Source organism: Acinonyx jubatus, chromosome D2 (genome assembly GCF_027475565.1).
Source record: "Acinonyx jubatus isolate Ajub_Pintada_27869175 chromosome D2, VMU_Ajub_asm_v1.0, whole genome shotgun sequence".
Classification (NCBI taxonomy): Eukaryota; Metazoa; Chordata; class Mammalia; order Carnivora; family Felidae; genus Acinonyx; species Acinonyx jubatus.
In genome coordinates, this window is record NC_069393.1 from 1,387,591 (window position 1) to 1,410,635 (window position 23,045).

Genomic DNA, 23,045 nt, shown 5'->3' on the forward strand with positions numbered 1-23,045 from the left:
CATCTGGCCGACAGAAGGATGACGTCCAGAAGATCTAAATTCCTGTCATCAAGTAGTAAGGAGGTAATAAAAAGTGGAACCCCGAACAGCTGTTTCGTACCAGTCTGCCTGGCCAAATAAAAATACTCCGGTGATACCAAGGGGCGGGAAGACCGTGGAGCCTCATGAACTCGGGGCCTTGGGAGCAGGAGCGAAACTGGTAACAGCCATTATAGAGAGCAGTTGACTGTCTCACGTTCAGTTGAAGAGGGACATCCATCTGTGACTGGCCCCTTGCGGGGACCTAATGGCTGAGAAGCTTTATGTAAGAAGACCGCGTCCACCACTGTGTTATTGCTGACAGGGAGAAGTCAGCCAGCAGCAGGGAAGGGATGAGGCGTGGCGTTGGCCCGCCGTGGAAAGCCTTAGAGCGGTGAGCGTGAAATACCAAGATTTACTAAAGCCGAGCGGGGGGCGCACGGGTGCTTGTATGTTGCTGTCCGGATCGTAGGTGTGAAGTTCTCCGCGCACACACGACACGGGTGCCGGTGCTGAGGCGGCCTGGGAAAAAGGCGGCATCTGCCCCTCTTCCCCAGAGGCCCCGGCGAGTGCATCGTGGTCCAAGGTTGGACCCTTGGCTTTGCAAACCCAAGAACGGAAGCTTCGCTCCCCCCACCCTTCCGCTTCGCTTTGTTTCACTGTCCGCAAACCAGAGCCAGCTTTGTCTCTCAGAGGCGGACTCGAACTGCGCTCACAGATTGAAGGAACCCAGGATGCCAGCTTCACAATTTATACAGAGAAATGCATACGACAGCAACCAGAACCTCGAATGAGACCGTGGCCTTGCCTCAGCCGGGTGTTTTTTTCCCCTTGAGCTGCTCCCTGGGAAGCAGAGACGCGGCCGGAAGGCGGCTGGGGCCGGGGGCGGAGGGGGGGGGCACACAGTAAGGTCTGGGCTGCAGAAACTAATCATTCAAGGCTCCCGTTGCCGGCAAATTTCCACCTATGCCAGAATCCCGATTTGTGATCAGGTCACGGGCTGTGTGTCGAATGCTCAGGGTCCTGGGGTCTGCACATCCCCCTTGTGGGACCAGCTGGAAGTGCCCTACTGGCTTCACAGAGGGGCCAAGCGGCCTCTGAGTGCCGGGCACCCAGAAGATGCCTTCATGAGCTTGACGTGGCTTTTAACTTTGCTTTATTCTTTTTTTTTTTTTTTTTAACGTTTATTTATTTTTGAGACAGAGAGAGACAGAGCATGAACAGGGGAGGGGCAGAGAGAGAGGGAGACACAGAATCTGAAACAGGCTCCAGGCTCTGAGCTGTCAGCACAGAGCCCGACGCGGGGCTCGAACTCATGGACCGTGAGATCATGACCTGAGCCGAAGTCGGACGCTTAACCGACCAAGCCACCCAGGCGCCCCAACTTTGCTTTATTCTTTTAAAGGGTATACATATCCCATCTCCTCCATGATAGGCACCCGTCTTTATGCTAGCATCAAATAATGCTTAATTACTACTTTAATTGCTAAATTAACTACTCATCGATCAAGTTGCTCGGTATTTTCCTTACAAAATCTGAGTTGAACAGGCGTTTCAGGGAGATGGAACTTACTCACCCAGTGTGTCTTCATTCCCGTGACCCTCCCTTTGGCCATCATGCCCATCTCAGAATAAGCGTGACCTTGCTCTGCACCTTGTAGAGGTTCTAGAACTCTCTCTCTTACCGAAGCCTGTTTTTCCATCCCCCTACCATTCTATCCACCGTGCTTTTCATGGAGACCTGGGAACCCTTCTCCCACCGAGTGACCACACTGTCCTCCCATAGACCATCGTGTGTGCTTGTCTGTCCCATGCCCATCACATCGGCCTCAACTCCAAGTTACTGGAGAAAACTCCACGCCGAGCTCCCCGCACCGATGACACACAGCCACCAAACACCTGTTATTAACCCTGCATTACAAGTAGTGACCTTTCCCCTTTTCGGAGTTTTTTTTTTTTTTTCATAGGTTTTTATTCGATTCTCCCGACAACGATGCAAGATTACAAGGGCCATCTTCACAGATGACACAGTCAGTGACCAAGGTTACCGCAGGCCCTTTACAGAAATACGAGATCAGCTGGGTGACAGTGAGCAGTGGCGTGCTGGGGGCGGCATAGAAAACATCCCTTATTATTCGTCTGCATTATTACCCAGAGCCCCTAGCGTCCCAGCGCATTTGGTTCTTTGAGCAACTTTGTGACCAGCCCCAAATAGGACACCTGCATCAGAGACGAGTCTGTCCCGGAGACAAATCCCCTCATCCCCCTGAAGGGCTCAGGAGCACATTGTCATTGAGATGGGCCATTTTTCTCGTTTCCAGCCAATCACGAGTTCAGATCATGATAGCCATGTGGTCTCAGAGAAGTATGAAACTAAATTAAGCATTTAAAAAAAACCAAAACACAACTTCTGTCTCCAGTTGTTCACGTGTCCGTTTGACCAGACAGGAAGTTACCAGAATGACCAGTTTAGTAGCAGACCCGTGGAGACTCCAGCGAGCTCCAGTCCTTGGCGCCTGACCCAGAGCCCCGTGTCGTGTCCTCGGCCTCGCACCGCTTCCAGCTCGCATCAGCTGGAGGCCAGGACTGGCCGCACACTCTTCCTGCGCTGACTTGAAGTAATCTGCAGTTTGTATCCCTTTCCCAAAGAACGCTCAAGTATGAACATGCCCCCGGCAGCCAGCTCCCCTGGTGATCTTCAAAATCGGGCCACCTTTCGCTGGCTCCGGAGTAGTGAAGACTGCTTGGCAAGGATGGGACTCTAAATGCAAGATTGATTCCGTTTCTATTTAAAGAAATTCTTCACTCCCTGCCACCCGTCCCCCCCACTTCTCTTGGCTCAGCGTCAGGAGTTCGGATCTGAATTCATCCACATCCATACACACATCCACTCTGAACTCATGGTGGGGAGGGGGGTAAGATATTTCTCCGTTTTTGCTTGTTAGCCCTCTGCCTTGAAAAATGGGATACCTGGCGGTGCCTGGGTGGCTCAGCCGGTTAAGCGTCCGACCCTTGATTTCGACTCAGGTCCTGATCTCGCAGTTCGAGAGCTTGAGCCCCATTGCCGGGCTCTGCGTTGACAGTGTGGAACCGGCTTGGGATTCTCTCTCTCTCTCTCTCTCTCTCTCTCTTTCAAAAATAAATAAATAAAATAACCTTTAAAAAAATAACGGGATGCCTTTTAAATTTCCTGACTGCCAAATCCTGGCAAAACGTGGTGCCTTATGGACACGTAGAAGAGTTTTAATAAAATAATGTGCCTGCAGCAGCCCTTTTGGGTCCTGAAACATGTGAGACTTCCCAGCGCTCACGGAGAATGAGGCTCCCGTGGAGAACAGCAAACTGGGAGAATAGGACGTGACCGGATTGGTTGAGTGGACTGTGATTTGGGCGTGAAAAATGCTTCCCAGTTTTAATCCTTGTGTGGCCGCGTCGCCCGCTCCGTAAGTCAGGGCGCAACCTGCTTAGCTCAGCACCTCACTCTGTGTTAGGTGGGACCTCACTGGAGAGGATATTACCCTCCTAACGCGAGTTCTTGCTCGTTAGCATTACGGACGGAGTTCTGGGGAACAGCACTTGTCGGTAATTTGTTTACAGCTGAACCTGGCATCCACCAGTTGGCTTCCTTCCTTCCTTCATCCAACAATTAGCTAATTCTTGAAATGGAAAGAAAAGGAAAAACAACAAAACCAGCCTGTCTATCTACTTGTTATTAAGGACTTAGCTGTCGGGAGCCGTGACGAGGTCCGCTATTAATTCCAGAATGCATTTCCCGTCCCTCCCCCCCCCACCCCCCCCCCCCCCCGCCCAAACACATGACCGGTATATTATGCGGCGTCCTCGTGAGCAATTAAAATCAGGCTATCCAGATAAACCAAAATAAACAAAGGAAGCCCATTTTGCGATTCTGGACCTCATTGCTTTTTAATTGCACCGCTTTTCTGCTCCTTTGCCAAATTTGCTTCTCTGAGGTCGTCTTTCCCAGTCATGGAAATTTAGTGTGAAGGCTTCAGTCCTTCACTGCTTACACGCTTTCAGCCGTGGCTGGGCACCAGAGATTTTTTGTTTGTTTGTTTGTTTCTAACCCGACTCCCTTTCCCACTGATTGGCCATTTAAGATAGACCCCTTTTATTCTGGAAGCCCATCGCTCGACAGCTGTGGTAGCCTACATGAAGAGCTGACAGGGAAAAACAGGGTTTGTCAAATGCACTGGGCTCACGGAAGGTTGTGCAGCTATCGCAGAGGCTGGGGTGGAGGGACCGCGTTGGGGGCCACCTGACAGGTTCCTACCCTCGTGCAGGCTCGTGGCACAACTGTTGCACCCTTCGGGCCTGGGGTGTTAACACGGCTGGTCAAAGAGCACCTGGGTGGCTCAGTCGGTTGAGCGTCCGACGGCAGCTCAGGTCGTGATCTTGCAGTTCGTGCGTTCGAGCCCCGCATCGGGTTGACTGCCGTCAACCTGTCAGCACGGAGCCCGCTTCCGATCCTCTGTCCCCCCCCCACCCCCCCTGTCTGCGCCTCCCCCGCTTGCATGCTTCCACACACAAAATGATGTTGAGAACTGTTTCCGTTTCCCTCAGGGCAAAGATGGTCTCCTGTCTTCCCAGCCTTTTTTTCCCAAGCGGGTTATCAGTGGTGCCATCGTTCTGGTAACTGCCCGAATGTTGCCGGCGGTCCTGACAGGCTGTGAGCCCACCCCAGATGTATTGCTCTCTCTCTGGAACCATCACCTTTATGCTGACGTGTTCTGTGCTCTCCAAGTCCGTGGAGCCTGCCCTGAAGGGACGGTCCCTGAAGACGGCTTCTGCTGAGCCGGCTCTACCCTGATGGGCCGTTTCTGCCTCTAGCGTGTGATCCGTTAGCATCTTCGACCTAGAGCTGCCGGGGTCCCGTTTTTTCACACAGCCATCCTGTGTCCTTGCGGTCTTGTGTCTGTCTGTGGAGGCCAGACTCGAGACGTGACTTGTTTCGATCTGCCCGGAGCTTATCTGTGGTCCCTGTGACCACATCGCCCGTGAGAGCGGCCGGGCTCAGGTTCCCATGGGCCTGCCCCTCACCCCGCCCCAGCCGGTACCACTCCCGCCTACCTTGTTGGGACACAGGCTGGCAGGGTGACAGGTGTGTGTCCCTGCTGCCCTTGGCGGGGGGTGGGGGTGGGGGACGGCCGAGCAGTCAGGGGGACAGAGCCGGGTTCCAGATACAGCTTTGCCGAGAACCACAGAGGCCCCACATGCTTGCCGGAGAGATGAGAAAAGAACATCGACTCGCATTCGGTTCCACCCCTCGGAAATAACCACTGTGAATTGTGAAAAGCACATCTCTAGAGGTGTATCTGCATGTGGGAAGAAATGGGACTTCCCTGTTTTAAAACACGCTTTTTTTTTTTCCTCTCTCAGCGTTAGAAAGATGTTCTCAATATGTTACTTGTCGCCGAAATCCTCTTTTAACGTGTAACTCCGGTTGTGTTTCTCTGTTTCCTTATGTCCTGTTGTCACTTGCTCTCAGAATAGGCCAGCCCCTCCTGCAGACAGCAGGTCCACCCGAGAATGCCCATCCCAGTGGGTCTTCGGGCTCGTGCCCTCCAGGGCCTCTCCGAGGCTGGTCCAGGTGCGTTCAGAGGACGATGTCTCTCTTCCCTCAGATGTCAGCGGAAGCAGTGGAGGGTGGACCTGCCAGCCACCAGCGTGGTGATCACGTTCCACAACGAAGCCAGGTCGGCCTTGCTGAGGACGGTGGTCAGGTAAGGGCAGGAGAGGCCACCCAGTGCCCACCTGCTGCACCATACGGGCGGTGGTCCCCGGCAGGGCTGCTGGACCCGGCTCGCATCCCCGGCGTGCCAGGCCAGAGCTGTCTGCTGGGGGTTCAGACGGGTCACCTGACCGCAGCACAAGGAGCGGCTGATTCATGGCTTCTCCAGCCAAGGATTGGGACCGTCGCAGGAGAATCCCCCACCCCAAGCGATACCCCTACAAGGCCTCCAAACTTTGTCTTTTTTTCTTTTTTTTTTTTTTTTAACATTTATTTGTTTTTGAGAGAGAGAGAGAGAGCACAAGCAGGGGAAGAGCAGAGAGAGAGGGAGACACAGAACCCGAGGCAGGCACCGGGCTCTGAGCTCCCAGCACAGAGCCCGACACGGGGCTCGAACTCACGAACCGTGAGATCATGACCTGAGCCGACGTCAGAAGCTTCACCGACCGAGCCACCCAGGGGCCCCAACCTTTGTCTTTCTGTTTCCTCAGCGTGCTTAAGAAAAGCCCGCCCCACCTCATAAAAGAGATCATCTTGGTGGATGACTACAGCAATGACCGTAAGTACCAAGACGGATTCCTGCCCCTTGCCTGGCCCTTCTCCTGGGCGCCGGCCTTCCTTAGTGCCCGAAAAAGTCAGAAATCTGGGCCGTGTAAAGAAACAGGTGCCTCTTTGATGCCCCAGGAGATCCGCCCACCGATGACTGGGAATCACAATACTTGAATACAGAGCCCTTGCAAACGAGGTTCCAAATTCTCTGCTTCTCTCTTTCCCTAGCTGAGGACGGGGCTCTCTTGGGGAAAATTGAGAAGGTGCGGGTTCTCAGAAATGATCGGCGAGAAGGTAAGACTCTTTTTCTTTTTCTTTTTTTTTTTTAAACTCTTTTTCTTAATTCAATTACCAAGACAGTTGAATGCTGACTTTTCCTGAGCCCGAAATGTTTCAGCTAAAAGAACAATTAACTTTCTAGTCTTCGTGTGTGTGTGTCTCTCTCTCTCTCTCTCTCTCTCTCTCTCTCTCTCTCTCTCTACGGGAGCCTCTTGGGAGCCTCTCCCAGCAAAGCCGAGGGAGGACATTCAAAGCTTAATTGAAATTGTTTGTATACTAGGGCAAGAGTTCAAATTACATTTTTATTTATGTATTTAGAAAATTGGCGTCTCTCTTCCTTTTACAACCCAGGAAGTCTTATCAGTCCCTGGAGTACCAGAGTTTAGAAGGAAAACAAAGATTTAGCAATGAGAAGTTTGGTGACGCCAGGCTCCCGGCATCTGATAAAATAACGGATTCAAGTTTGACAGCCTGCTGAAGGTGAACCATCCCAAAAAGGGAGATGTTGCTGCAATTACATGCTTATTGGATTTTGCAAAGGCCAGCCGCAAAACCTGCGGTCAGTCTTGTCTGCCAGAGCTGGACTTATCGAGTCCACTTTATTGGCAGTTAGGAGAGAGACTCCAAAGGGTTGGGGGGTGGGGGGGGAAGTATTACTTTGAAGTGTCCGGAAAGGAAGCTAAAACCACAACGCAGTTAACATCCAGTGTATCGATGCTGTTTGAAGGGCTTGGTGGCTGGATTCTAGGCTCCTCCATGGTCCAGAGAAATCCTTCAGGGTAGGAAGACGGCACAGTTTTAAAACATGCCATCTTAGTTATTTGAGGATGACTCCGCTGATCCTGGAGTGGTGATTGTATTCTCTGATGAGTGTATATACTCTTCCTTCCGGTTCCCGTGCAGCCCGGTCAGAGTCAATCCGGGCAGCTTTTCTTAGCAGGAATTTCATCAGCGATAAAGTGATTGAGCCTGTTAGGACAGTGCCATCAGCACCATGTTTTAACCAACCAAGATCATTATTCCTCAGGTTCAAGATACATAAACAGTGGCATCAGCCCTGCCCTTGGGAAGCTCTATTTGCTGGATTCGCATCTATCTCCCAAGCTTAGAATAAGCCAAAACCTTGAGGTCAAACCGAAATCTTGCATTACATGTGCCCCCAAACAAACTGCATGATAACTTTTTGAACTGAAACCCAAAGTGCCTGCTAGCACAAGGAGAAAAAAAAAAAGAAAGAAAGAAAGAAAAAAGAAGAAGAAGAGGAGGAAAAGAAAGAAATTATTTTTCATGGTGGCATTTTATAACTGACAGATCACTTGCTGGCCTTGTCAGAGTTTAACCTTAGACATCAGTGCCTCTGAGTGCTTTAAGTTAGGATGTTCACTTGGGTGAGAACGTGAGCTGATGCTTTGTTCTGGAAAGGGAGGGGGAGGGGCCGCTGTGGGAAGCCAGAGTGTGGGAAGGAAACCTGTAAGCAAATGAAGCGGGTGGTACTGAGTGAGAAAAAGCACACACGGGAATGTATGTGTGCGCTTGGGTGTCCGTGTGTGCATGTATGTCTCCCATGTACTTGAACATCTATACAGGTGCTTCGTAATTCTTCGTAGATGTCAGAGAAAATCAGTTGCCTGAAACATTATGGCAGCGAAGGAACGGCCTTCGGTTTGTTTAGTGGGGGTTTTAATGTGCCAGTGACTTCATCTGGCTGCTTATTAAAATCGGCTGGGGAGCCTCAAAGATGACCCAGCCCTTCTAACTTGGTGGGAGCCCTGTGCCAAACTGTGTGTCCCGTGGTGGTTACCGGCTGAAATCTCAGTTCTCTCTGCCTTCTGATTGTTTCTTTTCACGGACTCCGCGGGGTCTCCCTTGTGCCTGAAGTTCAGGAGTCAGCCGAGGATTTATGAGGAGGTTATCTCCAGATTTGAGACGAACAAACCTCCTTTCCGGGATCTCCTCCTTTCAGTTTCTAGCCCCTCTCGAAACCCTGAACTCTGTCCTCTGACACCTCCAGCCAAAAAGGCTGTGTTGCAGCGGGTCGTGGTGTAACCTCGGGAGAAACACCACACACCCCTGGGCTTCACTCCCTGTGATTTTTCTCCTTTCAGGGATTGAATCCCCTCCAGTTTCTGCCTGCTTCTCACTGCTGTCTGGCCCTTTCTGATTCTTGCTTTTTCTCTTTTGGTCAGAGTTTATAACTCTTCTCTGAGTAAGAGCTTGTCTAATACAAGCTAAGACTCTCGACTTTGCAATTACCAGAACTGGAAGCCTTTATCTTTTTTCCCCCTCCCATAGCATGCAGATCTAGAAGAATCATTGAAAACCCATTTTGACTACTCTGTATAAAGGAACTTGAAAACGCTGTCCTCACGGGTCGTGAATAGTCACATCATCTTCATATACAGTTGTGCCCCCTTATCCACAGGTATACGTTCTAAGACCCCCCAGTGGACGCCTAGAACCACGGATAGTAAGGGACCCTGAATAACTTTTTCCCTATACGTGCGTATCTCCAGCAAGGTGTAAGTTATAAATTAGGCAGAGTAAGAGATAAACCATAATAACTAATAATAAAATAGAACATTTATAACTATACTGTATAAAAGTTACATGAATGTGGTCTCTCTCTCTCAAAATATCTTATCGTTCCGTCCTCACCCTTCTTGTGATGATGTGAGGTGATAAAATGCCCCCACGATAAGATGAAGGGAGGGGGATGACACAGACTTGTGACATAACGTTAGGCTACTGCTGACCTTCTGATGATGTGTCAGAAGGAGGATCCCCTGGCTTCCAGACCTCAGTTGACCACAGGTACCTGAAATTGTGAAATGCACAACCACGGGTAATCATGACAGGGGACACTGCGGAAAGCCCGGCATACACAGCAAAAGCCATTTATGACCGCGTCATCCAGTGACAGAGATACGACTTGTGATAAGACTTGGTGTGATAGTAAAAGATCCATATTATTAGCAGACCACAGTACGTAAACTGTGGAAATTTGACCTGTCGTGGAACTAATTTTCTGTGAAACCCGGTCAGCCGGGATTTGCCACCGATGTTCTTCGGCTGTGGTAGGTCTTCGACAGGCAAAGATATTTGCAGCACCCTTAGCGTTACGTCATCGCCATTAAAATCGGTACCACCAGCGCCTGAAGGTGTCCAAGTAACACCTCCCTTGCCCCAGTTAAGGAGAAAACTGTTGCTGCGTCAGAAGAAGGTAGTCGGAAAAGTTCCACGTTTCAGTTGCTTGATAAAGGAGACTTCAGGTTCTTAAGGGCCTGACTCAGAGGGCAGTCGTTCTAAGAAAGTTGCCTTCCTCGTCCTCCAATGAACTTAGGAACGGAGATCCTGACAGAAGCCTGTCTTGGTAACCACAGGGCAGGATTGATCCTGCCCCCCAACTCTGTACTAGACTGTGCCCGGCAAGAGGGCCACAGAGCCGTGGGGGGCGGCGGGGGGATGTCAATGCTGTATGTGCTGTTTTGTTGCCTTTTTCTCAGATACTCTGATGCGCTTTTGAAATCACTTCCGCAGGCCTGATGCGTTCACGGGTCCGGGGGGCCGATGCGGCCCAGGCCAAGGTCCTGACGTTCCTGGACAGCCACTGTGAGTGCAACGAGCACTGGCTGGAGCCCCTCCTGGAGAGGGTGGCTGAGGTGAGGCCCGGGGCTCGTGCTGGGCTCCTCCCGCGTGCTGGAAAGGGGAGGGGGGGAAACGTGCCTCTGGCACAACCGCTCCAAGAATATTCCGTTCACTGTAGGAATCTTATCACTGGAGAGAAAATCACTTTGATGAGTCGGAGGCGAGGAGCGGCAGAGGCTGGCGAGAGCCTGATCAGTTTCCCACGGTCCCTTTCCTCTTAGGAGGGTCTGCCTTCTCTCTGAGCTCAGGAGGGGCCGAGCGCTGAGGACAGCGCCCGGCGTCCAGCAAGTGCACTCGGAGCGGCTGATGCCATCGCTGCCTCCAGGGGGCCGGGAGGGCAGGCTGGCCACCTCCAGCCATGCTGCTCGCCGACGAGCCCAGCCTGCCGGCTCGTGGCGGAACGGGGTGCCCGTGAGCACACAGTTGACCGTTAGAGGCTGTCAGGGTGCCCCGGGGCGCAATTTGTGTACCTCTGTCGCTAGAAACATCATCACTGGTATTACCTTCGGCCTTTTGTCATTTCGCTTGCCTTTTGCTTGCTTTCCTGACTTTTCTTTTCTCCGTACTGAGAAAGGGTTTCTTTGGGGTGATAAAGCGAACCTAACGGAAGTACTGGAGAAATCGGAAACGAACGAGTGAGGCCTTTTACGAGTCACGTGTGACACGGGTAGCTGAGGGGCACTAAATCATGAAATACTCAATAACCACAAGCTACCAGTGATGATGATGTTATGACGGTATTGATGATCTTGACTCCGTGTCCCAGTTATCAGTGATACTACGATATTCGGGACTGTTCACCGAGCACTAACTACGTGTTAGATAAATTACGTATCGACCCCGTCTGCCCCACGAGGAACCTGGGGGTTAACGTGTTTAATAACACATCCAAAATTCATGCAGGAGACACAGCCAGGGTTGCAAAGCAGTTTCTGCTGCATCCCCTCTCGCTGAGCCCTCTTACACCTATGCCCGCACCTAGCCGAGAGAAGAACCCTCTGGAATCCCGTCCTCTCCAGGCCCGTTCTCACACAACCAGACTCCTCCCTGGTCGCAGAGGCCACAGCCAAGATATTAGCGTGTGTGGAGACCGACCTGGGGGGCTCAACCAGTTGAGCGTTTGACTCTGGATTTCGGCTCGGCTCGCGATCTCACGGTTTGTGGGCTCGAGCCCCGTGCTGAGCTCTGCGCTGACAGTTAGGAGCCTGCTTGGGATTCTCTCTCTCTCCTTCTTGCTCTGCCCCTCTCTTGCTCACACACTCTCTCTCTCTCTCTCTCTCTCTCAAAATAAACTTGAAAAAAAAAAAAAAAAAGAAGTCAAAACAAAAGAAGTGGACTGAGAAGGAGAGCAAATTATGCTGTTTGGTGCCCATCCCCAGGTCCGGACCGAGCCCGGCAAGGGAAGACTTGATTGTCCCTTCTCGGCGCACGGGGTTTTGTGTCCCGTAAACTCGCTCCTGGGTGATGTCAGAACTTTATACTGTTCTTTTACGTGTTCCTCTGATGTATTAGGCTCTTAGCTCTGCTGATTCTGTTACCAATTTGTTTTTTGAAGCCTTTGCTCTGGTTAACACGGGTTCGGTAAATGACTGGAGGACAGCACTTCCTCTTCCGTTAACTAGCCGCGTGGGGCAGCGCCCCTCCCCAGCGTCAAGCATCTCGTTTGAAAGAGGGCAGGAAGGTTAAAAGGCCTTATGTTCACAAACTCTTACCAGAATAATAACCGCGGCATAAAGAAATGCTTCCGTCTAAGGGAAAAAATGTTCTTGTTTGATAGAAATCACAGGTAAGACCTGCGTAGGGTCTGGAATTCTCTAGCCGACTTGGCTTCCGTTCTGCCGAAATAATACTTGGTCACTCTGCTCATGCCCTTGCGTTGCCGTGTGGGTGTCTCGGCCAGGAGTCCACTCCCAAGGCCGCGGCTCACGGTTCTGATGTTTCAGTGCAGCTGAGCTTAGATTTTGTCAGGACGAAAGCAGCCCCGTGGTCGGCGTTTTGACATTAGGGAAAACGGAAGAGCGCGCTGGGGACCCTGGCACGGTCCCTGCCTCCAGCCGGGGCAGCAGACGCCTGAGGCACCCCGTGCCCACGGCTGCCTCCTCTCAGGGAGTGATTCTCTCTGCCCGCTCACCCTCGACCTTGCTCGGCACAGAATAGGGCCCGTCCACGGGACGGCTGAGGGCAGGGCGCGCGCGTTGGATGGGGGGGCCCCAAGGTCCCCTGGAGCACAGCGTGGGTTTCACTGAAACTGCCTGCCACAAATGCCTGCCTTTTGTGGGGTGGGATCCTTTGTTCTGTTTCTGATACCTACTCCTGTCTTTTGTTCATTTGTGTTTCAGGACAGGACTCGGGTCGTGTCCCCCATCATCGACGTCATCAATATGGACAACTTTCAGTACGTGGGGGCATCCGCTGACCTGAAAGGCGGTAAGCGCGGCTCCTGGTCCCCCCCCCCCGCCTCGCTCTTGCTGTCTGTGTGGCGTCTGATCGCTGCTCCTTCTCAGCGTCTCGAGTGACAGTGACAGCAGCTTTCACGCTGCCAGTGCACGCACCGCGAGCAAAGGGTGTCTCTGTGCTCCACAAGTGGGATCTCCTAAAGAGAGCGAAAAATAGCCTTATTCCCCTTTGAGGACTTCCTGTGTTTCCTGTTCTTCTCTTATCTCGTTGGCCTTCTGTGGCTGTTATGACACGTGTGGCTCAGTACACACGACTGGTGTCATTTTTAATCGGAAGATGAAGCCTTCCCAGGTCGGAGTCTGGGATGAGGATCCGCCAGAGCTGACAGGCCGTGTGCGGTGAGCATCAGAGCTCAGTATCGGGCCTGGCTTTGCCTCCCCTGTGACGCCAGCTCCTCTGACAACGACAGCCTGCCTCTCCCTGGTGGCAGAGCCATCCAGGTCACCTGCCCTGCCACCCGGGTCACCTGGGTCATCCCCAATTCCCGCTGACCACCCAAGCCCACTCATCACCAAGTCCTGCTGATTTTACCCCTTCGCGTGGCTTGGTTGCCGGTCCCCCCCTACACACCCCCCCCCCCCCCAGCCGACCATTCACATCCTGCTTCACTTTCGGGTCACCTCGAGTGTAAATGGCCACACCAGCTTCCTGTTGATCCTCATAGCCTCCGGATGTGTTCTGTCACACCCAGCCCCCTTGGGGCCCCGTTGGTGACTTTTCTCGTGCTCTTCACGTTCCCAGAAATTATCACAGGCCCCAGAGAACCCCTGTGCGACTATACCGTGCTGGCCGCATGTATCGGCATTTGCTGGGTTAGAAATTCAAGCCGAGAACTTGTTAAAACACGAGGCGATGCAAATATACATCCAGTTGTCCATCAGAGTGCTGATCTCGTACGTCCTACAGCTTCTGGAAAGCTCCATCATGGGCTTTTGAAAGAGTGCGCCTGAAAGAGGCACTTACATAAGGTCTCATGTAAATATAAATGCGGTTTTGACGTGGCAGACCCCCAGAAGGGTCTGTGGACCCCCGCGGGCTCCTGGACCTTGCCTGGGGACCCGCCGGTCTCATGCAGGGCTCCATGGTGCTGATGGCAGCGTAGGGATCACACTGGCCCCTCGAAGGGACTGGTCACGTGACACGTGGCTCTTACTAGTGTCCTTCTGTCCCTGGGACTGTGGGGTGGGGGTGGGGCAGGGGGTGGCCGGTGACACAGGGCTCTGCCACCACCCGGTCATAAACGCTCTGTGCTCTCTGAACCTCGGCCGGTTGGCGGTCACGCCTCTCGGAGCCCGGCTGAGAGCCAGGAGGTCAGCTGAGACCACTCAAAGCAGCTGAAAGAGACGTCAGAGCCTGTGCCTTCTGCCTGTGTAATGTCTTCGCTCTTGACCCTTCCCACCTACGGTCCACGAAGTCTTTTCTACCTGCCCAGCGGCACCCCAGTTGCTCTGTGTGAACCTAGGGGTCGCTTTGCCCGTCTTCCAACACCTTGAGTGGATGCCAGGAGGACGGACTGTTGCAGACAGACACAGGAGCCACTGATGGCCTGGCACGGAGAAAAGAAGACCGGGAAACTCTCAAACCGGGTGCAGCCTCAGGAAACAGAATGCCGGGGCGGTCCGGGCGACTCCGGCTTTTGGCCCCACCTGCCAGCTGACCTGTGCTCCTCCGCGTGCCCGTCTGAGAAGCGGGGTGCTAGTGTCGTGGGCAGCGAAGGGATGAGCCTCGCCGGCACGAGGTCCGTGATGTGGCCAGGCAGGTCCCCCGTCCCGAGCCATCGGCAGTGGGGCCGTCGCCGTGGGAGGGCTCTACGCGCATCAGGAGACACGGAGTTCAAAAACAATTCTCCGCAAACGGCGAGACGGTTTGGCCGCTTTAAAGGGGACAGATCCTTAGTTACCAAGAAAGCGTCGGTCTTCAGAATGTCTTTGTCCCCGAGGACTTGCAAGAGCTGAGATTTGATGGGCTCTCTTGCTCCCAGAGCAGCTTCCTGTGTGAGAGCCAGTGCAGGGACCCAGATGCTCTGAGGGCGGGGCTCAGGCCTCCTGCCGGGGTCGGAAGAAGAAGAGGCACCAGGTTTACTCCAGGAGCCCTTTCGGGGGAAAAAAAATCAAGGACGGGACTTTTAGCACATTCTCAAAACCTAACATAGTTTGTCTGTTTGGACCAAATTAATAAAATAAGAATGAACATTCGCAAGCAGCGGGTGGTGTTAAAGTCACCTGGCCCGCTGGGGCCTCTGCGTTGTCTGCTGATCACACAGGCAGGACGTTTGTCGTTTCCCTGGTTGAGGCAGGCCTCGGGGAGCGCTGGGCTCTTCGGGAAAGCCAGTGTGGAGCCTGCCTCAGTTTCCTCCCTGGGCTCCCGTCTCTGCCGCCTGGCCCCCCCAGCCACTCGCCTCTTCTTTGCTAGCCTGTGGCACTCGGCGGTACCAGCGGGGGGGCCTTTGTGGGCCCATGCCTCTGGAGGGGCCATCTGGTGTGCCGTGCTAGCCCAGGAGACCCCCGGCTGAGGCCTCCCACCCTGCCCTGTTCAGGCTACAGACGTGGGGGCTGGCGGGACAACCAGACCTTGACCTCAGAGCACCCCGAAGAGAGATCCGAACCTAGGCCTTGCACGGTCCCTGCTGGCCCAGGCCCCATGGCACAGTGCTGAAGGACAGATGGCCCTGGAGTAATTAGGTTCAGCTGCCAGACCCTTGGAAACGCAGTATCGTGAGCCCCCTGTCACCAAGAAGTGGTCTCCTCGTGCATCTCTGGAGCATCAGCGGGTGGGGTGTGCGGGCACCCACGGCTCGGTGCGGGGTGCCTTCTGAGTAAGGGCGAGACACGGCAATACAAGCATCAGAAACCACGGGCAGGTACCGGGCCTGCGCTCGGCTGTCCCAAGCAGCCTGTGGCTTCTAGAAGTGACTTGGGACGGCGGCCGTTATTTCTCAGAAATTGCAGCTTGCTGCCCACTGCGCTGGCAGCCAAAGGAAGTATTTGGCTCATTTTCGTCAAAAAGTGGTCCCTCTGCCCCCCCCCCCCCCCCCCCCCCCCCCCCCGCCAATACGGTTTGGTTGCAGCCAGGAGACGCTGAGAGGATCCCAGGTTGCAGGCCCAGGGACCCTGTCATCTTGTCCCCTCCCCTGGGTTCTTCTTTTGCCCCAGGACAGTGTTGGAGGCCTGGTGGCAGATTTGACTTTGTCCCTCTTTTTTCTCTCGCCTCCCTACAGCCCTCGGGTGTGCAGGGTGTCTCCACACGGACCCCCCTTCTCTCCCTGGGTCCGTTACCCTCAGGCATTTTCATCCTAGGAAAGCCTGACCCGCGTTTTCTGTTCAGAGGGAGCCTCTCCAGCATGTGCCTTCCCTGCCGGTCTCCTGCCCGGGTCCCCCGGGTGCCCTCTCCCTCCTGCTGCGGCTTTCACGGTCACGCTCTTTTCTTGTTTTTTTTTTTTTTTGCTGTGTGTGGTTTCAGTGAGTCCAGTCCAAACATCAAATACAAATATGTCTAAGCCGTGAGGGACGGAGGTGCAGGAGCACAGTTTGTACTTATCGGCGCCTTGTGTTTTGTGTCTTCTCTGTGGCCGGCAGGTTTTGACTGGAACTTGGTATTCAAATGGGATTACATGACGCCCGAGCAGAGAAGATCCCGCCAGGGGAACCCGGTCGCCCCCATAAAGTAAGTGCCGGGCATCCTTTGGGGTGCCCCTCACAGGTGAGACCCCAGGCCCCGTGTTTTCTAGACACTCAGTTAAGCTCTTCCTCTTCCTGCCGGCACTTGACATTGAGTTCTCAGGGCATCTACTGGGAAGGAAGTAGGGGCTCAGTTAACTGCCTCTCAGGCTGACCAGGAGACACAGAGGTGATGGGTCGCATCTAACGTGAGGAACCAGCTCCAGGGTAAGGGCAGCTGATATTATTGGGTCGCTTGCAGAATCTCCTGAGAGCTTATACGTATCGTTCTTTGTAATCTTCTAAGGAAACGGAGGCACGGAAAGGCCACCTGTCAGTGAGTGCCCCCGGCTTCAGTGGTCACTCTCTCGTAGGGGACCAGGTCCGGCCCCTTGCGCTGTGGGAGCGTCTGAGCAGGGCAGGTGGGAAGCATTTGAAGTCAGCAGCGGAAAAACCGCGACAGCATCCTGAGCCCCGACTGGGGAACGGTGGCTGTGGCTTCGTTTTTAAGCTCACCTTATAGACCTGACCTTGGCGGTAGAATGCAGGAGCGCTGTCCTTGACCTTTGACCTCTCCCTCTCTTCCCTTCCACCCTCTCTGCCTTTTCAGAACCCCTATGATTGCTGGAGGGCTGTTCGTGATGGACAAGCTCTATTTTGAAGAGCTGGGGAAGTACGACATGATGATGGACGTGTGGGGAGGAGAGAACCTGGGTACGTGTGAGCCTGCGTCTTGGCTCTCCAAGCCTGGTGAAGCCGTGGCCTTCCGCCCAGCAAGGGCGCCCGACTGAAAAGCGGAAGCTTGGAAGAGGCTGTTAGGCAAGAGCTTGTGGTATACAGGCGGCCAGTTGGCAACCAGCTATAAAGACGTTAGTCACCGTTCATCAGACCCCGTCCGTCCCCGAATAAGTATCGATAACCTACCTTTCTCTCTTGAGGGTGTCTTGGGTTGGGTGTTAAAATCCGTCGCCCTAAGTTAGAATGAGGGATGCTAGAAGACAGACACTGTCTTTGAAGGAAAATGCAAACTTTTCAATGTCATGTGGACCCAAGGGTTTGGAAAGCGAGCTTAACAAACACGGGGAAGCACTTCAGGCTGTAGGATTTGCTTTCAGCCGTGTAGAGTGGAAAGTGAGTCCGGGCCAGCCTCGTGGGGTTGACCGTAGTCCCGGAAATCAGACGGCGTGAAGAGGCCTTGGCATTTAATCCCTCCTTGACTACTTTGTGAATGGTTCTCATTTAGTTTGATTTTTTTGTTTGTTTGTTTTTACTAACCCGTGCTAATCGTTTTTCCTCAGGTTTAGGGACAGTGAAATTTTATTTTATTTTTTAACGTTTATTTTGGAGAGACAGAGAGGACAGGGTTTGAGCAGGGGAGGGGCAGAGAGAGAGGGAGACACAGAATCTGAGGCAGGCTCCGGGCTCTGAGCTGTCAGCACAGAGCCCGACGCGGGGCTCAAACTCACAAACCGCGAGATCATGACCTGAGCCGAAGTCAGACGCTGAACCGACTGAGCCACCCAGGCGCCCAATTCTATACAATGAAATTTTATAGACTTTGGTCTGGGTTAGTACCTGCACCATACTTACTGCATTGAGATGAAAAGATTTCTTGTTTTGTTTGATTTTTGCTTGGTTGGTTTTGTTTTTTGTCGTTGTCATCGTCGTTTTTTGCTGGGGGTCCTGAACTGATTCTCCTCAGCTATTGACGCTGTTCGGTACCATCCGCCCTTGGGTGGGCAAACCCTGGGAGAAAGCAGGGCAGGGACAAAGGAGAGGACAAATGATGTCACCGTCAGTTTTAGGAGTTTTTACCCGTAACAGAAACTTTGACGTTTTTTGTTAGTTAAGAAGAAAAAAAGCTCGCCGCGCCTGTTTTATTTCTCTGACTTTATGATGTTAAAGTTAGTGATAGCGTCTCCTCTGTGGAGATTTGTCTGCCTCGGTTTGATGTTGAAAGCTTCTTTGGGCTCAGTAACAACACTGGGACAAAGGACCATGAGTCAAACTCCTTTTGGTTGTTTTTTTAATGACACGGTGACAGGTAGGGAGGACTTGTATGAAAGTCGTTTGAGCACGAAAGGCTTCAGAAGAATGATTAACCTTCTGAAGAGAATTCCGCGTCACCCTCAGTCCCCAGACATCTCCTGATGGCTTCGTGGAAATCTGGCCAGCCGGGACCACCCAGTAGGACAGGGCATCACTTGGGTGACCGTGGTTTTCAAAAGGTGTGCTGTCAGCTGAAAGCATGGATTAGGCCAATGATGTGGCAGCCAGCCTTTGTGTCACAGAAGAGTGTCGATATAAATACCAAAGGGGACATTTCACCGGAGACCTGAGGGAGGGGAGGCCGTTTTCTTAAATGCCCTGGAGTTTTTGTTGGTTTGGTTTTTGTATTTATGTAGCTGTGCCATGTGTGAGGTCCCGCGGAAGGGCTTGAGGGGCCTCGGTGGGGGTGGGGCCGGACAGGGAGGAAGGGGCTGGAACAGTCCCTGCGTGGGTGCCGTCTGGCATCGTCCCTTCCCTTGCCCGGCTCCATAAAGCCGCTCTCGAGGAGTCTCCCACTGGCTCTGGAGGGTGAACAGGCGTAGGGCTTCAGCAAGAGAAGTCCCCAATCTGAGTCTGTTTGACACCTCTCTGACTTCTTTTCTGAGCGCCGGGTGGGTGTGGACGTGTGTCGGGAGAGGTGGGGTGCTCCGAGTAACACCCAAGGCCACCGCGAGGTGCACCCCCCCCGCCAAACCACTGCACCTTCTGCTTTTCCTAGCTGGCAACGTAAGTCTAACATAAGCAATGAAAAAGAAAGACGGAGAACCTGGTCCCCGGCCCCCGTGAGACGTAGGCGTTAGGCTCCTTGGACACGTGATTTGTCCTCTGTGCCGTGTCCCCACAGCATTAGCCAGATGCTGACTGCTTCCGGTACATCATCTCATTTTGTGCTTGCTCTCTTTTTTTTTCGGTTGAGGTGTAGTTAGGCACGGCGCCACGGTTTCGTTAGTTTCGGGTGCGCAACCTAGAGATTTTCGCCAGCGCTGTGCGTCTCGTTTCATGCTTTCTTGAAGGACCAAGGTCCTGCCCGAGACCTCACGGCTGGTTGTTAGCAGAGCCGAGAAGCAAACAAGTGGCCTGATCCAAAAGCCACCAAGTTATCCTGCGTAATCGTTCCCAAGTTGTAGCGTCCCCAAGTTCAAGTGCAATCAGAGTTGAGCGTAATCGTACTTCTGCGTGGCCTTCCAAATCTCCCACCAGGTCTCTGAATGGATCCCTTCCTGGTTTAACACACGCCCTCCACGGAAGCCACGGGGCCTTCCTAGCCCCCAGATGGAATGTTCCAGTTAGGCAAGCGTATATTTAAATTTTTATTCTCCTGAAACGCAGAGAGCTTCTTATTCAAAGCTTTGTTGGGCACGGAGAAAGTCAGAAACCCGTCACGGCAGAGACTTGGGTTGGTCATGACCCTACATTTTTCAAGGCTGCGAGGGAATTGGTTATGAGAGGCCCATGGCAGCTGCATGGATCACTCCTCTCTAGCCAACGAGGGGTTTCCTACTTGAGTTGGCTAGATCCAGTCCTAGGAACTCCCGTTGTGCCCGAGGGGGTGTTACGTGCCTTCAGTGGTGCGGTCTGGGCGCCTGCTGCCACAGACAGGGCTCTGCCTGGAGGATTTATCCAGCAGCTCGCTTGTGGTGTGCCCTAATCCCACCTTATTTCTGACCCTTTTATACTTCCAGCAGTGACTGCTAATTCTGTGCATTCTATCTCGCTTCCTCACCGTGTTCTTACGGGTGTGAAATGATGTCGAGGAAGTGCCCTTTTTATACAAACCATGAAGACTGTTGCGGTCACTGAGATGGCTGGTGAGGAGGACAGGTGCCTGGTCAGAGGGCGCCAGGCTGTTCCAGAAGCCAGCCACGCGCCGAGCTTTTCCCCAGTACAGACGCTCAGGGCAGTGTGTATGTTGAAGTTGGCCTGAGCATCTCATTACTCCTGCAGGTAGATTCTGTGTCGAAGCAGGTGAACCATTGGTTACTGACCAGTGAAGTCCATGGCCAGCTCTTGAGGGTTCTGTGTTACTCGGGCATCTTTGGTCATTACCACAGTCCAAAGGCACCTGTGAACTTTCCAGGTGACTTGCAGCCTGCTGATAATGCACAGTTCTGGATAAGCGTAAATTTTGGAATTTAAGGGGAGGGTCGTTTTCTCCTGAAGAGAGAAAGTCCAGCTGCTTACTCGTGGTCAGTGCCCTGAAAATAAGTTGTCGAGGAAGTTGGCCTATACGGTGGCCGGTTACATCTGACATCGAAGCTCCATTGTGGGTATTTCATGCTTTTTAATTCATGGATGTTTATACCCCTTCCTGGTGCCTTTTCTAAGGGTGTCGATACAAAGCAAGTGCGAACGTAATAGCCCCTGATCACGAACCCGCTGGTGAAGAATTCAGGGCAAGCATTTCATCAGTTAATACCTGTGATGCCGCACGGATACGCGAGGTCTTGTGCCTGGAGTCCCTCCATGTTCAAAATAGACCAGAGAATCGCACTTGTCTGCAGGTGTCTCGTCTGAATCTGAAAAACGTTTCTGCATGCTCTTTTGTTGGTTTTTTTTTGTTTTTTTTTAATTTGGAACCGAATTCTTGAATGTAAACATGGGATTTGGTAACACAGATCTAGCTGACTCCATAATTTGGATCTGTGCTCAAATCTAAGCTAGTAAATGTCCCAGGGTAGAGTTTGTTTGACATTCTTCTTTTTGTCTACACCACCTCCCATTTCTGTAAAAAAACACCGCTGTGGAGACACCCTCTTGGTGAACTGCAGTACGAACTTTCGTTCCGTCTTTTTTTTTTTCTCTTCAACTTTATTGAGGTGCCGTTGACGATTTAACGTTGTGTATATTTAAGGCACGCAACTTGTATTCACTACAGTCAGGCTGATCTGCCTGCACATACTTTCTTGATTGTGCTATGGAGCCAGGAGATACTGGGTGTGTCCAATGTCCCCACCGTAGAATGTTCAGGACCAGGTTCTGGAAGGAGGCAGGCTCCCTGTTCACATCTCCTTCAGGAGACGAGGGCACGAGAGCCCTTTGATGGGATACTGGCAGGTGGATGTCTGTGCCCTGTCTGGGGTGGCTGCTGCTCAGAACAGTCCAGGGCTCCGTCAGTCACCCTGTCTCATTCATCGCCTCAGAGATCTCGTTCCGCGTGTGGCAGTGCGGCGGCAGCCTGGAGATCGTCCCCTGCAGCCGCGTGGGACACGTGTTCCGGAAGCAGCACCCCTACACCTTCCCGGGTGGCAGCGGCACCGTCTTCGCCCGGTGAGTGGCTATGAGGGGCTGAGCGGGGACAGGAACACCGGTGGCCACCACCACCCAGACGGGACTTAACCTCGGGCTGTATGGAAGCAGGTGTCCTTCCCTGGGGTGCCACTCAGCAAGGACGGGGACCGACTGTGCCCACAGCAGCACGGGTGCCACTCACTCTGCTGAGTGACAAGTGGCATGGTGTTTAATCCCGTTTCTAGGACGGTGTCAGAAGGACACAGCTATGGTGACAGGGAGCAGACAGGGGTGGGGCGGAGGCGTGAGTACAGAGGGGCAGCCTGAGGGGTGTCTGGGGTGACCGTGCCTTCCTGCATCCTGATGTGGTAGTAATGACACCAGTCTGTACACGTGTGAAAGCTCAGACAACTGGACACCCCCCCCCCCCCCCCCGCCGGCAGAATGTGTGAGAAAACGTTATTGTCAACAAGAGGAACTTGATATGTTACCACTCAGGGCACCGTATGTGAACAACACGAAAGTCAGGCCGTACTAAATTCACGCCAAAAAGACGCGGCGTACGGAAATGATTTAGGGTAGATAACAGAAATATCTTCGCAAACGTGAAGATACCAAATCAAGAGTTTTCTGAAGAAGACAGGCCAATTACCCATCGTGGGCCTACGGGTGTCTTCTGGGGAATTCTTCCAGATGCTAAAGATAAAACGGCACGCAGGCCCGCGGCCAGCCTGGCCCCAGGGAGCTGGGAGCGGTCAGCCCCACATCTGAATAGCTAAGTAAGACGGCAGCCACTGATAAATGCTGCGAGAAGGATCAGAGAAGGATCACCGGTGGTCACATGGCTGAGTGGGAGCAGACTGGACACGGAGGGACCCTCTGCGCCCTCGTTTCAGACCCAGAGGTGGGAGGGAGGGGCTCTGGGCTCCTGGGGGACGGCGCTCCCTGCAGGACGAGCAGGTCCTCGGCGCTGAGATCGGTGTCTGCCACCAGGTGGGCCCGGAGCCTAGGGAATAAGGGGACAGTAGACAGGGTGGGAGAGCTCGACCAGCCCCAGCCAAGCACCCTGTAGGTGGGGGGAAACGCGGGATGATATTTGGATGCCGGTGGGGGGGAGTTACCGTAGGCACCTGACTTTTGAGCAGGTATCTGACTTCTCTGTGTTAAGCTTTAGCGAGGTGTTCATGGCCTCTGGGCAGAGAGTGGCGAGGAGATGACATCAGGAGGAACCGATGGCAGGGGCGGGGGCCCAGGCAGAGAGAAGGTGGCGGGGACGGGGCTGTGGCTGTGACAGCGGAGCGCCGACAGGCAGCGATTACGGTGGCCTGGCTGTGGCCGGAGACCGGCAGCCGGGAATTATGAGCGAGCCCCAGGCCTGTGGTCAGCTTTGCCAACCCAGTGCCCCCACCGAACCC

At 53.3% G+C, this 23,045-nt stretch overlaps 1 protein-coding gene across 1 annotated transcript in view; it reads left to right on the forward strand.

The window, feature by feature from the left end:
- The window catches only part of GALNT2 (polypeptide N-acetylgalactosaminyltransferase 2), a 192,070-nt gene that overhangs the window by 149,197 nt on the left and 19,828 nt on the right, over positions 1-23,045 (forward strand). The window contains exons 4-11 of the mRNA XM_027046941.2: positions 5,661-5,759; positions 6,259-6,326; positions 6,545-6,610; positions 10,133-10,254; positions 12,580-12,667; positions 16,273-16,360; positions 16,964-17,067; positions 21,543-21,669. Coding sequence (XP_026902742.1) covers positions 5,661-5,759; positions 6,259-6,326; positions 6,545-6,610; positions 10,133-10,254; positions 12,580-12,667; positions 16,273-16,360; positions 16,964-17,067; positions 21,543-21,669 — 762 coding nt within the window. The remainder of the gene's footprint in view (positions 1-5,660; positions 5,760-6,258; positions 6,327-6,544; positions 6,611-10,132; positions 10,255-12,579; positions 12,668-16,272; positions 16,361-16,963; positions 17,068-21,542; positions 21,670-23,045) is intronic.